The sequence below is a fragment of the Vanessa tameamea genome, chromosome 10, assembly GCF_037043105.1.
Source record: "Vanessa tameamea isolate UH-Manoa-2023 chromosome 10, ilVanTame1 primary haplotype, whole genome shotgun sequence".
Taxonomy (NCBI): Eukaryota; Metazoa; Arthropoda; class Insecta; order Lepidoptera; family Nymphalidae; genus Vanessa; species Vanessa tameamea.
In genome coordinates this window covers 6,123,957-6,139,999 of record NC_087318.1, presented here as the reverse complement: position 1 = coordinate 6,139,999, position 16,043 = coordinate 6,123,957, and the positions used below count along the sequence as shown (strand labels likewise).

The following is a 16,043-nucleotide window of genomic DNA, read 5'->3' as shown; positions in this document are numbered from 1 at the left end:
AATCGATTTACGTCAAGACTGCTTTTCACACGGCCAACTATATGTCGCGTTGTCAAGATCGGGTTGCGGGCAAAATCAGTATGTTCTTCTACCACAAGAAAATAAAACTAAAAATATAATCTACGCTGAAGTACTGTAAAACATATTATTAAATCTTATTGACGATTATAATAACAAAAACCAACGTGAGCAATCAAACGATAATCATGATAGTGTTTCCAACAACTACGCGAACGAAGTCGCGGGCACAGCTAGTATAGAATATAGTATGTAGTATGTAGAAATTTTATGTACCACCAATTATTTGTCTAGAGTTTAGTAGACGACAATTTCACTCAGAGATCCTAAATAACTTAAGAACTCTATTGTAAAGAAAATAGAAAGTTACGTTCCTTTCTGATTTAAATACATGAGTATAATATTCAACGTAAACGGAATTATTTATAGACAAACACAAAATCAAACAAAAATCCAGATTCCAGAATCCAGAGAACTATATTAATATTAATGAGAATTATTAAGACACGTTTCAATAAATCGTCATTAGAATATATTTGAATTCTCGTCATACATATCTATGACAGTATTATCATTTTATTGTTATGCGAAGAGTCGTCCTGCGAGTACCTAATTAGCATAGCATATTCATATGAAAGTATAACCATCAATCTTAGCCGAATGCTACGGTAATTAACTCTGAATATCATGTTGATAAGTCGAAGATTATATGAATAATATATCATTCAAGATCAGCGTGATTAAAACAAGTAAACTGTTGATTTGCAAAAAGAGACAGACACTTTAAATACTCCCTGAAACCATACTATAAATTTCTTAGCAAATTTACATCTGTTATGTTGATTTTTTTTTTCAGGTTGGGCGCATTATCATGAGTGGTGCCTCTGCTGTAAATCTAAAACGCGTCACTCTAGAACTGGGTGGAAAAAGTCCTTTGGTTATTTTCAACGATGCTGATGGTAAATAACAATGCCTGTAATTTAATTGGCTCACTCTCAATTCAAATCGATGAATATCAATATAATATATTTGTACTGTTTGTGGTAGATTAACTGATGAGGATGATATCACCATCATACCTTTGGATTAGTATTATTATTATTTTTGGTCAGCAAAAGATTTAAAATTTATAATTATGATAAGATATCACAAAATTTTACTGAGTAAAATTGTGTTAATTTCTAGTGGAAAAAGCAGCACAAATCGCTCACCGAGCTGCCTTCGCAAACGCTGGCCAATGCTGCGTTGCTGGCACTAGGACTTATGTCCAGTCTGGTATCTATGACGCTTTTGTAGCCAAAGCCGCTGAAATTGCTAAAAACAGAACTGTTGGCAATCCCTACGAAGACGTTCAACAGGGACCACAGGTAAGAAATAATAATAATACAATAACACATACAAGAAATATAACAATTACAACTCATATCCGTCTTTGTTGCTGGGTTGTATAAAAAATCTCATTTAAATCTGTTTTTTCTAGGGACAAAAACTATTTAAATCAATATTTCAATCCTAAACTTGAAACAAAAGTCAATTTCAATTAACCATAAAAAAAATATAAATTAAAAATTGTTGCGAAGACTAGTTTAATAATATTCAACAATGTAACAAAAAAATGTCTACCTACGTTAACGACAACATAGCTTCATAAAACTGACACATGGAATTGTTCATAAATTTAGAAAAAAAAAATCGATTGGGAACCTAGTAAAAAAAAATGGTCAAACCATTTGATTGATTTTTTCTCATGAATAACAAAATATTCTAAATAACAAACTAACGTTAAATAACTAGAAGCATTCGAATTACAAACTTTATATAATTTGAATGTTTATTACTTTTGTAGATTGACCAAGACATGTTCACAAAAGTCATGGGTTACATCCACGCGGGCAAGAAAGAAGGTGCTCGTTGCATTGCTGGTGGAGACCGACATGGAAAAATTGGTTTCTTTATCCAACCCACCGTGTTTGCTGATGTTAAGGATGACATGACAATTGCCAGAGAAGAGGTCAGACTCATTGTGATGTATATTTATCTACAAAACAATCTTTTTTAAATTACATACGATTTTAATGGCGATCTTTTCGACAGAGATGCATCTGTGGGCACAATCTTACAAACAGCTCGATGAAAAACAAATCCCGTATCGGTTAAAATAAATTTATAATAATACATCACGAATGTTTAAAGTTACTTTTTGAACATTATAATAATTTTATAAAATTTATTTCTTTCCTCAAGATCTTCGGACCCGTGCAGAGTATTCTCAAGTTCGAAACATTCGACGAAGTAATCGACCGGGCGAACAACTCCAACTATGGTCTCGGATCCGGTGTCATTACTAACGACATCACAACCGCAATGTCATTCGTTAAACATATACGTACAGGAACTGTGTGGTAACTAAATAAAGACTTATATATATAATACTATTTATACTTACATCTTAGAAAGAATTTGTGAAATATAAAATCAAGTCTTTCTTTCTTGATTAATTTTATCATAAATAATACTAGACTTGTAATTATTACGAAATACCTTTAAAATACATTACAAAAACTCATTTTATAAGGATTTTACATGATCATTAACATAATTATCCAACAACCCGTATTGGAACAGCATGGTGCAGCAACCATAGCCCAGGGACTTTTTAAAGTTATTAAATTTTATTTGTTTATTTTTAAGGGTAAACACATACGAGCATGTCGCACCCCAAACTCCATTCGGAGGATTTAAGGAATCTGGTATTGGCCGTGAATTGTAAGTATACAATCTATCGATTAATTATTTTCTATAATAAATAATTGATATCATTATCAAAATTCATTTTACTTTGATCGAATATCTAATCAATATAAATGTGATGAGTATATCAATATTATTCCGCATATGACGGCTTATTAATATATTTTTAAACATTTTTAGGGGCGAGGAAGGCATCCAGCAATATTTAGAGAACAAGACTGTTACAATCAACCTGCCAAAGAAATTCGGAATGTAATTTTATAATGATATAAACCAAATAAAACTGTAAACCTCATAACCTATACCAAGTGCTATTATTTATTCCCTGCCATTATACTCTGTGTTCGTTTCAATATACAAAAAAGAAAGGGTTTAATTTTTTGATGTCTCCTTCCCTTTAAACATTAGCCTAATATGTCTTCTTCATTATAAGTATTAAATAACGCATTTAAAATCATCGTAAACAACAAAAAACGTCGTTAAAAGAATGGTTAATTCGGATGTCAAAAAAATCTGAATCCTAAATGAATGTATTTTTTCGAAATTGCTAGTTTTAACACAAATATAGTTTGATGATCCTATCACGGATGTATAACGTTTCGTACTCGAATTCAGTTTTTTAAGGTTTATTATTTTTTTATGACATATTGGTAAAAAATACTATAAAATTTAAGAAACCTACAAAGAAAAACTAAACTTTTAAACATAAAACAACTATATAAACACAGCACATTCAATCTTACAAAAAAATATTAAAAACTGGACATAGTTATATAAAATTTAAGCCACGAGCTATTAAACATAAATTGAAGGAAAAACAAAAATTCATATTAGTGTGAGAATGCACATTAGACTGTGCACACGATAGACTGCCTGATACCAATTGTTAACGACTGATTAAATAAAATTTATGTACGAGCTGAAGTTATGCATTGTGGAAAATATTATGCAGTATCATTACCATGTTTACCATATGGGCACGTGCCCAGGGCCCCCATTCTGAGAGGGCCCCGAAGAACCTCGTTTTCTTTCACATTATTTCACACGTTTGTGCTCACTTTGACTGCTGTGTATATTTTCGAAATTGCCATATTTGTAAGAAATATCTAACATATTTATTATAAGGTTAGTGACGATAGTCGATATTAAAAGTATTTATGAAAGTTTCATTAATTATCTTTGTTTAAATTGTAAATAGATTCGATAGAAAATATAATTATAGATTTATGAATAAATTAAACAAAATATAAACAAAGACCTCAAATTAAACTCAGAATTGGTATAAGTTCAGAAAATAATTTCAGACACATAGATTTCCCTACGGTTTTCTCCTTCACCGTCCAGCATTCATTTATAATTCTTTAGGTTGAGCAGTGATGCTTGCTCTCAGGGCGTCACGATAGCATGCGAAAGCAATCCCGTGGCGCCCGCCGAAAAGACGGAGAGGGTACGGATGGCTTTTTAGATGGTATTCCATTAACCGGGGCGCACTCGGCAACCTGTCCCACATACCCCCCCACGTCCATCACGTGGGGGAAGCGCGTAACGCGTTTTTCCAGCGAGAAAAAAAAAGAAAAAAAATGTGATGCTTGCTTAGGTTTGAATCCGTAATATTCACGTACTCTTACTTTCGCGGTTCGAATTAATATTATGCATGATTAATTTAGAAATAAGCGTTTCTTAAGAGGACAGTCCTTGCGGAACGCCAAAATAGCGCTTACTATTTTCGAAATATCTTAAAACTGGAGCATTGATTATGGATAAAAAAATACATTCAGTATCTCAATAGATATATCTCAAGTTTCACCGGACGATATTTATAAAATTTGTATCAATAACCTGGTAAATTAATCGTCAACATCACTCCAAACACTGAAATCGACCTTTTCTATTAACATTTTTTAAGCTATTTAGCGGCTAGTTTATACATGTATTTTTGGTTAAATGGGGTCACAAAAGTGTAAATAATAAGTTCACCGTGTTCAATTTCTATTTTATCTCACAATATTATAGTAATTTTTATTTAAATATTGCTTACTTTTTGGCATTCGGCGTCCATACATTTTAGTATGGAGAAAATAATTTGACGGTTTTGACTTATTATTCGACATCGCTGTCAATAAATTTTCAGTCCCTCCCCAGAGCCCAAGGTGAGAGCACGTCAATTTTTATTTCGAGCCGACTCTTATAATTTCGCAAAACGTCTACGCACACATAGACAAGTTACCATAAGGGTGGGGCGCGAGTGTCGTGGGACGCAATTGTTAATTTTTACTTTTCAAGAAACCAGATGAACTCAGTAAGTAAGTATTACTAACCGGTTATTGTTTTCCTCATCTTTGCTTCTATCTATTTAATTTCTATCTAATTCAGAATTAAATGGGAAAACGTAAAGAAAATTATCGAAGACATAAAAAAATAAAGGAATAATTAAAAAATAAACAGTATGTAACAATTAAAAAAAAATCTGTGAAAATTTTAATTGTCTAGATTCATGACATACAGCCTGGTGATCGACAGACGTACGGACAGACAGAGGGACGGACAGTGGAGTCTTAATAATAAGGTCGCGTTTTTACCCATAAGGTATGAAACCTTAGAAACACTACTTACCAATTTTTTAAGTATTTTTTTTACCTTAGCTTAGTTCGTAATTGTAAGTAGAATTGTTATGTTTTTTACAAAATGGTGATGATTGATTAATATTAACATTGTTTAATTTGAGCTTCAATTGTTATATTTGTGAAACTAATTTAGATTTTGTATATGTATAGTTGTATTTTAATTTTGTGTAAAGGCATCGGGTGCATTCGGACAGTTAGACAGGGGGTATATTCGTACGTGTACGAATGTACCCCCTTAAATTTCATTAACCACCAGTATATCTAAATTATTTTTTATGAAATAAAATGCATAAAAACATATCTTCCTATAACACCAGAAGTCGTAAGACAATAATAATAGTAATTCATAGGAATCTGAAGGATCGTTGTATTATCAAAGACTGTACAACGATGCCATACAAAATTATTGTAAACATCTCATATATACTGATTGTAAAGTTTAGAATAATCAAAAAGTAAACGAAGGATGAACGATTTTATTTTTGTTATTTTTCTCAGGAAAGATTTATCGACCATTAGTCAAGTCACATATTATTAAGTTAGTTCTTTAATAAATAAATATTTTTGTAATAATTATTAAAAATTTAACGATTTTAATTGGCTTTTTAATTACATAATCATAATCAGCCTGTAAATTTCCCACTGCTAGGCAAAGGCCTCCTCTCCCATTGAGGAGAAGGTATGGAGCATATTCCACCACGCTGCTCCAATGCGGGTTGGTGGAATACACATGTGGCAGAATTTCATTGAAATTAGACACATGCAGGTTTCCTCACGATGTTTTATTTGATTCGATTCGATGATCTTTTTAATTACCCTATATGAATCTACCCCATGGCGTACGAAAGTACCCCATTTATTTTACATTTACAACAGTGAGTATTCCAACTTTATTAAAAACATCCCGAAGAGAGTCTCTAGCTCCAAGATTATAAATAGACCGGTTTGCTCAATTTTGTAAAATAAAAACAGATTCAATATCTGCAGCATTACCCCAAAGTAATATGCCATATGAAATAATACTGTGAAAATAACCAAAATATACTAGACTAGCGGTACCAATATTAGTTAGTTGTCTAACTTTTCTAACCGCGTATGCTGCGGAGCTGAGTCTTCCTGTCAGGGACGATAAATGAGGACTCCACTGAAGTTTGGAATCCAATGCTATTCCCAAAAAAACCGTAGTATTGGCTACATCAAGACGGCCACCATTTAAAGATATATTATAATTTTGCTTTCTAAAATTTGGTAGGGTAAAAACTACACATTTTGTTTTTTGAGTATTCAAAACTAAATTATTTACTGTAAACCAATCGTGTATCTGTGATAATGCACCGTTCACATCGTCATAGTCAGTTTTTTCCTGTCTACCTTAAAAATCAGTGAAGTATCGTCAACAAACAACATTATAACACAAATACCTTTAACATAGAAAGGAAGATCATTTATATATAGTAGAAATAGAAAGGGACCCAAAATTGATCCTTGTGGAACACTCATTTATAACGTAGATCCAGAAAACTTTATGCCATTAATGAAAACTTGCTGGAAGCAATGAGATCAAGAGCTTTACCTTTAATACCGTAGTATTTGAGCTTATAAAGAAGCGTCTCGTGTTCTACACAATCAAATGCTTTAGACAAATCACAGAATACTCCAATAGCATTCTGTGATTTTTGTCAAGCATCGTAAATATGTTTAAGAAGTGCTATTCTCGCATCAGTTGTCGAGCGACCTCTTGTAAAACCGAATTGCTCACTATGAAAAATAGTATTTGTACCGAAATGGACTAGAAGTTGATTTAAAATATTTTTTTCGAATATTTTACTTAAAAATAGAGTATTGAAAAAAATTATATTTAACTCCGTTATTTATATTTATAAAATTTAAGAAGTGATTATTTAATGTGTCTTTACGTTAATTTAATTCGGTATATCTACCAACCTTAAAATATCAAGAAAATAATTATTATTATTTAGTTAGACGAAAGCAGTGGAAACAATAAAAATCATAATGAATATTTGGCATCTTAATGCACTCTGACCGCACCCTATGCTAACAAATAATTTATAATTGCGTTTGCGAGTGACAACCTTATAGCTAATACATTACTCGTAATTAAATGTATTTTTATAAATCCTACGTTATGAACGCGCAATGAAAATTTAATTTATTCGTTACACCGAAAACAAGCAACTAATTGTCTCCGGGGATGCGTACGATACACTGCACAATGCAACTGTATTATTGGAAAGTACCTATGTGTGTGTTCTAAAATTAATTCCCACGCTTACAAACTACGCTCTTAAAAAAATGATTAATATTAATTATATTATAAAAAAAATCTTATTCCACTATTTATGAAACCGTATTCTATTTTGTGGGTGACTCACATAAATGTGGATTACGTTTTAATATAAATATGCTTTATTTTTTGAGAAATAGTGAATGAATATTATAATTAATATTTTATAGTGTGCATTTTTTTCACATTAATGCGCCATCTACCATTCCTTACAATAAATAAAAATACAGAGCCATCTAGACACTACTGAAGAAAACTTTTAAACGTAACCATGAGTTTCGTAAAGAAAGATTGAGTATATTAAAAAAAAAGATGATCGTGCCACTAAAATTATCAACGCATTTAATTTTAATTGAACTGTTTCAAATTTGTAGACTTTTATAATTATATTAATTTGAGGAAACTTCCGAAGCGGCAACACTGAGTTCTAGTTCTCACTGACCAGAATCTGATTATATTTTGTTCGGCTTCGGACCAGATCGGCACCGGCGTTTTTTTTTTTATAATTGCAATTAGTAGTTACCCTCTGGATAGTCGATATTCGATAAATCAGCGTATACGTGGAATTTTAATTTTGTTCATTCGGTATAACAAACATAAAATGGTTAAAGTTGAAGTGAAATATACTAAGGTACGTAAAATTGTTTACACATTTTTATCTTGCCGGATGTCATGAGTTTTAATTTTTTAGCAAATGAAAGTTATTTAACTGTATAGATACTGAAACTAACATCGTAATCATTGTCAAGGTCACTTTTTTTAGCACGTTGCTATGTATTATTTAATATTAGTTTCACGCTTTTAAATACAACTCTTATTTGATTTAGCTTAACTTAAACATATGATAAGTATTTAAAGATAATATTATTTATTGCGCTCCTTTGTCATTTGTTTTGAAATACATGAAAAAATTTTGGGTCATTAAGCATTTAAATATTTCTGAAAACTATTCGTTTTACGATTTAAAACTACATTTTATAATTCTCAAAAGTTATTTTTTATTGATATATCCAGACCAGACTTATTATACTCACAAAATCGTTTGTCCTGACCGACTGTCAAATTCCGATAAATGAGGTTTATTTTATAGATAACAAATAAAGGATATTTGCAAATTTAAGTTTAACAAAAAAAGTTGTCCCTATGAAAACAATGTCACAAAAATTATATTTAGAGTGATATTCAGTTTAATCTTTCTTCATACTATCAAACTATAAACTATCTCTTATCTTAATAAAAATATTTTTTATTTAATTTAATACACTATTAACGTTCGAAATTCAAACAATTGAGAAACTACCTTCATTTAATTCATAATTTTTCAACGCGGGCGTCTGCGGTGGAAGTTAACGCAACTACTTTATAAGTAAATTTTACAATTTGAGATATTGTTTGATAAATAATTACAGCAAATAAAAATTTACTACTTAATAAGTACATAAAACGTCTTAAGTGTTTTTCATATTCGTTTGGTATTACCGAGGCACGAGGTATTGCCATAAGGCATTGGTAGATTGAATACAATATTTTAAATATATAAATGAATAAACCAGCAAATACAACAAAATCAACCTTATTATTTTGTTACCAAGCACTTTTGAGTAGCCATTTTATAAGGTTTTCATCAATTTGGATTCTAAAGCTTGCCGGAAGCAACTCAGTAGGTACTCTTTTTCAGAAATATGTAATAATTATATACAATTAATGGATACAGACCAAAATTTGTAGTATTAAAAATAATATTTCCAAAAAAAATATATTGGTATAGAATTTTAATTATGAACGCGTTATACGTATCTGGACTGAATAGACTAAATATAATACATAATACAAAATAGAAAAATAAATTGTGATTCATTTAACGTTATTATTCCAACGATTACCGATAATAATGTCGATTTAATTCATAATTTGAACCTATTTTAAGCTTGTCTTTTTTTTCATAAATAATACCCATTCCGATATACTATGCAGATTGACAGTGGGAAAAAACGCATAAAACATTTTTAAGGTAAAATCTAGAAAATATTAATGTTTTTTACATTTATTGTAATAAATTCAGATTTTAGAGGAAAGCGTTTTCTCCAAAGGTAGGTCTTTAGAAAATAGTTATTTTATGCTTCAATATAATTATCGTGAAGACCCGTTTTTTTCTAAGTAAAATGCGATAATGGTCAATAATATATACTGTATTAGTTCGCAGAAAACTATCACATCCTCAAGAACACCCGTCAAATGGACTGTGTAATAAAATTCCACATTTTAATACAATAATTTACTCAATATTTTTATTCAGCTTTTCATCAACAATGAATGGGTGGATGCTGTCAGTAAGAAGACCTTTCCGACAATAAATCCACAAGATGAAAATGTCATCACTAACGTTGCTGAAGGAGATAAGGTATGACAGACACTACAAAATTCAGACCTACAGAAAATAATTTGTCCGCATCATAAAATAACTGGTCACTTTTCATAACTATCTTAAGTTATGCGTTTTTTTTTATTTATACATGTACAAAAAGTATTACGTACGGCAGAACCATAGTTGCCTAAAAGTAAATTTCCGATAATTTGAGAATTCAGTATGTTTATTTACATATATGTAAAAAAAAATATTTGAATAAAAAAAAATAAAAAGCTTGTATTTTACATGACAAATTATATTTTGTGTTATGCAATAAAAGGTTCAAATTTCTTAAATCGACCAAAGTCCAAAAGAAAAACGTATAAAATAATATTTTTTTCATTGGTTAAAGAATTATAAGACTAACAAAAGTAATAAAATTTTGTATTTACAATACGAATTCATTTTTAGGCTGATATTGACATAGCTGTCGCCGCAGCGAGGAAAGCATTTCATCGTTACTCAAACTGGCGTACAATGGATGCATCGAGAAGAGGAATGCTACTGTTGAAACTAGCTGAACTTATTGAATCGCAAGCTAGATACTTAGCGGAACTCGAAACTCTAGATTGCGGAAAACCAGTTAAAATAGCTGAAGAAGAAGTTTACTATTCAACTAGCGTCTTAAGATACTACGCAGGAAAAGCTGACAAAATTTTGGGCAGCACGATTCCTGCTGGTATGACCCTGATGGTTCTTAATATTTTTCGATATAAAATTCTTTAATTTTCGTAATTGCATTTCTCATACGGAAACAACGTTTGACCGTAATTAATTCATTCAATGAGGCGATATTTATTTTTAGTAGCGCAACATTGTACAATAAAATTGTAGTTATAAATCACTACTATGATCTAAGTAACGACCACCTTTGTAAGAGTTTTATCTTACAAGATTCATGTAATTTTCCACATTTTGGTGGACATTCTTCAATGGCAAGTAAAATAGTATACCAAGTTTTAGGAACATACCTAATAAAATTACACCATTACAACATAATCGATAATTAATATCGATACAATAATTTGTGTAATATCATAGCGTTAAGTTACGCGATAATAAGAGTCATTATATATAATATCATGTATGTAGAGTGTGAGTTTCGTGAGACATTTTTTCGCAGTACTTTTTAACAAATATATAATATACCGTCCGGAATACGCCAATCAACGTGCGCCATATTGAATGATTTAATTGAATATTTAACGTAAATTCGTTGATAAATTTTGATATTGAAAGAATATTGAAAGTGATAGTACCCGAGTTCGAACTTTCAACTTATCTTTTGTGTGACGCACAATATCACGCTATCTCCTGAATAAAGAAGCGTGTTAGTTATGCAAGCAGATCGCCATGATTCCACGAAAACATTGTATAATCTCACATATTTTGCAGATGGCGATGTTTTGTCTATGACCTTAAAAGAACCTGTTGGTGTATGCGCCCAAATTATACCATGGAATTACCCAATTCCTATGCTCTCATGGAAAATAGCTCCAGCTCTAGCAGCAGGTATTTATATAAATTATATATTTTCCCTGCATTATTATAAGAATATTTATAGAATATATTATTATATCGGAAACGGTCTAACGTAAGGTTTAAAGCTTAAATCAATTGCGAGTAAACTTAAGAAACCAAAAATTTCTTTATAAAATAAATTATACGATTTACTCATGTAACCTATTTAGTATAAGGTAACGGGCAGAGGGCACAACCAATAAATGTCTTAATATGACAAAGGCTGGATCTCTTTTAAGATAATCTTTTAAGCTGATTACACCATGCTGCTAAACTATATTTTGTAAGGTTGGCGACATCTATGTCAATGAATTACATAAGACATGCAGGTTAACTCATAATGTTCTCTTAAATAGTCAAACGCGAAAGGAATTCGAAACCTAAATATTAAGCACATATAATTCCCGATGCGAACACAAGAATATAATAAAATGTATATATTTAATTCCGTTCCTAATAGCCAAAGTAAGGTAAAAACTTTGAGCGTGCATAGACTATAGACCACGTCGGAAAGATTTCAGTTGCAACCGCTTTAAAGGATTTTTGGGTACCTACTGGAGTATAAATACCCGCAACGCAATAGTATTTTACTGACCCGATCGGACATTTCTCGAGAAGATCGGGATCTGCAGTTGCCTCTTCATTTTTTTAATTATATTTCAAGGATGCACGGTGGTATTGAAGCCCGCAGAACAAACCCCACTAACAGCCCTCGCGATCGGTGCTCTTATCAAAGAGGCAGGATTCCCTCCGGGGGTAGTGAACATAGTTCCCGGGTACGGTCACACCGCTGGGGCAGCTCTCACTCACCACCCTGATGTGGATAAGGTCGCTTTCACTGGTTCTACAGAGGTAAGCAATAAGCCATTAATAATTAAATATACTAATATTGGCTTACTAATCTGATACTTTTATTTTGTTTCTAATATTCGAGGAGTCTTACCTTCGCCTAGCAGTGAAACACAGACTAACTGTTATTTTTTTTACTTTTATTAAAAGAATTTACTCTATTTCATTAATTTGCATTACTATTTTGAAATGAACTGGTTATCATATGGCACATGAAATAAAATGTACTGCCTATATAATCAAAAGAAACGTAAGGGTATTCATTAAGTCGTTTATTTCGAAAAACATGGAATTCCTATACTTCAGTAAATCTAAGACTTTTTATTTTATACTCTTATATATAATATGTTAAGAATTATTATTATGGTTATATTGAGGGTAATTAGAACTTCTCTTTACGTAGTGTGAAATGTTAGTCGAGGTGAAAAAATACAAACAATTCGCTTTAGTCAATCACTGTTAACTATGGACACTATAAACATGAAATGACAAATGAATGAAATGACATTACATGAACCATCTTAAGTCGTATTAAATAATTCACAAAGCAGACCTAACCAAAATTATGAAAGAAAAAAACTTCGAATAGTCCAATATAACTTCTTTTTGTGTAAATTTTCTGTAGGATAACTGACGGAAAACCCTATTCATCTGGATGAAACCTATTCATCTGGATGAAACCTATTCATCTAAACCTGGGTTTAGCGATATATCGCTGATCCTACCTATTGATTATATTTATACATGCCTGAAGAAAATATTTCCGTACTTTATTTGAACGACATTCTAAAAGAAAAGAAAAAATATATCTTTTTATCACAACATTTTAATTTTAGTTTTGTAATTTTAGGTGGGAAAACTTATCTTAGGTGCCGCTCCTGTCGCCAACCTTAAAAGAGTAACATTGGAGTTGGGAGGAAAGAGCCCATTAGTGGTGTTTAATGATGCTGATGGTATGTAAATTATTTAATCATGAAGATTCTGGTTTAAGAATGTTGTATAATTTTAATGATCTCGTCTAGTTGAGAAGGCAGCTCAGATCGCGCACGCGGCGGCTTTCGCGAACGGCGGGCAATGTTGCTGCGCCGGTACGCGCACATACGTGCAGGCCGGTGTCTATGACCAGTTCGTGACCAAGGCCGCAGAGATCGCGCGGAACAGGTGTGTCGGGGATCCCTTCGATGACGTACAACAAGGACCGCAGGTAAACATCAAATCATAATATACTAATTCTGTTGCATGTATTTACGATTGAATCAAAACACGTTTTAGTTAAATGACAGACTGTTAATCAAAGATTTCTATCCCTGTTAAAGTTTTAAAGCATATTTTACCACCGTTAATTACGTGAATGTATGTATTAGATTCATCAAGATTTTATTCTGCAATGCAGAGTATAGATTACTAATAAATATATATTTATGAATAAACATAGGTTCAGTGTTATTGCCTGGATTTGAACTACGACCATCGTCTTATCCATGTGCTGTGGCTATTGGGCCATCTCTGCAATCTCGAGCCGTAACTAATTACATTTAAATGCTTGTAAAATGCCAACGTTTCTGTTGGAAAATAGATCCTATTACATTTACCCTCTATCACGAATAATAGCGGGCAACGAATTTAACAATCGTGCCGTAGTTGGTTCGAAGTGACGACCATTTTCCCCGACCGATGCTAAGAGAAGTTCGTTCCCAGATCGACAAGGAGATGTACAACAAGGTGCTGTCGTACATCGAGGCGGGGCGGGCGGAGGGCGCGCGTTGCGTGGCGGGCGGCGGGAAGCTGGACAGGAAGGGGTACTACGTCCAACCCACCGTGTTCGCTGATGTCAAGGACGACATGAAGATCGCGAGAGAAGAGGTTATATGAACTTGTATTTCGAAAAATATGTGGTGGTGAGGTTAGCCTGTGTGGTAGGACTTTGTGCAAGCGTAGTTACTTCCCAGGTGGACTACTCATTATATATTCTACCGTCAAGCAGTATTACTTAGCACTGTTTTGTTCCGGTTTGAAGTGTGAGTGATCCAGGGAAAGTACAGGTACAAGGGACATAACATCTCAGTTGCCTAGGTCGAAGGTGCATTGACAATATAATGGTTAAAAAAATGAGGACGCCTATGTCTATGGGTCATAAACTAGGTGGCTTTTTCACCCATCTGCCTACATAAAAAATGCTACTACTATGCAAGTAATACATGCAAGTTTCCTAAAAATGAAAACAAATCAAGCGTGAAAACTCAAAAGGTGTTGAGAGAAATGTTGACATTTAACCAAGTTTGCAATAACCTAATATTTTTTTAAGTGTTAAGGATTAACGTTTTGATAGTGACCTGTTTTACTTAGATCTTCGGACCAGTCCAGAGCGTTTTCAAGTTCGATACATTCGAAGAAGTTATTGACCGCGCAAACGACACCAACTACGGTCTTGGCGCTGGCGTTATTACCAATGATATCACCACAGCTTTGACCTTCGCTAAACATGTCCGTGCCGGATCCGTGTGGTAAGTTGAGTATATATTTATAATCTTTCCAGACTCTACTGTCTAGTTATTTTAATATCAATTACACTGTATATCCCGAGTCCGTGCAATTAAAATAAATTAATAATTATAAACATTGTCATATATCTATTTTTTATAACTAGATGTGGGTATGTACCTCGCAGTCTGAATACTCGGCCAATAATAGAAAACGATTTAAAAAAATCATGAATTCATTAATATACTAATTATTATAATATATGTTTTTTGTTAAATCGATTCTTTCGGGTGGTAGGTATACAGCTATAATTAATTGAAATAATATTTACTTTACGAAACAAGAATTACCTTCTAACGTTATTAAAACTGTACATTATTTTCAGGATAAATACATATGATCACGTATCTAGTCAAACTCCATTTGGTGGATTCAAAGACTCTGGTCTCGGAAGAGAATTGTAAGTTTTATTCTTAATATGATTATCTTAAATTTGGTGACTTAAATTTTGGGCCATTAGCCATCAAGCAATCTAGCCGTGGCTAACTCAGTTCTACGCCACGCTATCACGAAATGTTATACTATCAACGCAGCATCTTATTTCATTGTAATACCCATAAAATTATAAATACTGTTAGATTACAATTAAAGTAGCAATTTTCATAACTAGGTTATTCACTCGTTAGGCAAAAAATCTGAGTTTATTTCGCTGATTTTTTAAATGTTCGTTTCCAAACTGGTATTAGTTTTTATTTTGAATAAAATAAATTTAAACACAGTGCTTATAATTAGATGGTAAAAAATGTACTGAAAAATGGAAACTTCTTTAAGCAAAAGTTTGCTTACCTATATATTATATATTACCTATATATATAGTCTGTATAAACAAAGATTTATATTTTTATGTATGTTTATCGATATGTATTGTTTCAGGGGCGAGGATGGTATTAATCAATATTTAGAAATAAAGACTGTTACTGTGGCACTTCCTAAGATTCCTCTATTATAATAAAAAAAATAATAATATTTTGTTGATTTTGTTACTCGGTAATACACTGTATTATTTGAAATAAAAGTTTGCAATATA

At 32.0% G+C, this 16,043-nt stretch overlaps 3 protein-coding genes across 6 annotated transcripts in view; 2 read left to right on the top strand and 1 right to left on the bottom strand.

Moving 5' to 3' along the window:
- Positions 1-3,065, top strand: part of LOC113391554 (aldehyde dehydrogenase X, mitochondrial-like) — a 20,123-nt gene extending 17,058 nt beyond the window's left edge. For both annotated transcript variants that reach the window (XM_026627556.2, XM_026627550.2), the window contains exons 6-11: positions 875-977; positions 1,204-1,385; positions 1,865-2,029; positions 2,263-2,420; positions 2,710-2,784; positions 2,950-3,065. In XM_026627556.2, the coding sequence (XP_026483341.2) occupies positions 875-977; positions 1,204-1,385; positions 1,865-2,029; positions 2,263-2,420; positions 2,710-2,784; positions 2,950-3,025 (759 nt within the window). In that variant the 3' untranslated portion in view covers positions 3,026-3,065. The remainder of the gene's footprint in view (positions 1-874; positions 978-1,203; positions 1,386-1,864; positions 2,030-2,262; positions 2,421-2,709; positions 2,785-2,949) is intronic.
- LOC113391587 (phospholipase A1) overlaps positions 1-16,043 on the bottom strand; it is a 44,064-nt gene that overhangs the window by 22,619 nt on the left and 5,402 nt on the right. The window lies entirely within an intron of this gene.
- LOC113391570 (aldehyde dehydrogenase X, mitochondrial-like) overlaps positions 1-16,043 on the top strand; it is a 24,365-nt gene extending 8,322 nt beyond the window's left edge. The window contains exons 1-11 of one of the 2 annotated variants that reach the window (XM_026627568.2): positions 8,161-8,329; positions 9,995-10,099; positions 10,517-10,784; positions 11,501-11,617; positions 12,291-12,478; positions 13,326-13,428; positions 13,498-13,679; positions 14,174-14,338; positions 14,822-14,979; positions 15,342-15,416; positions 15,890-16,043. In XM_026627568.2, coding sequence (XP_026483353.1) covers positions 8,300-8,329; positions 9,995-10,099; positions 10,517-10,784; positions 11,501-11,617; positions 12,291-12,478; positions 13,326-13,428; positions 13,498-13,679; positions 14,174-14,338; positions 14,822-14,979; positions 15,342-15,416; positions 15,890-15,965 — 1,467 coding nt within the window. In that variant the 5' untranslated portion in view covers positions 8,161-8,299 and the 3' untranslated portion in view covers positions 15,966-16,043. Of the gene's footprint in view, positions 1-8,160; positions 8,330-9,994; positions 10,100-10,516; positions 10,785-11,500; positions 11,618-12,290; positions 12,479-13,325; positions 13,429-13,497; positions 13,680-14,173; positions 14,339-14,821; positions 14,980-15,341; positions 15,417-15,889 lie in introns of those variants that run through there. The other variant, XM_026627577.2, reaches the window with a different exon arrangement.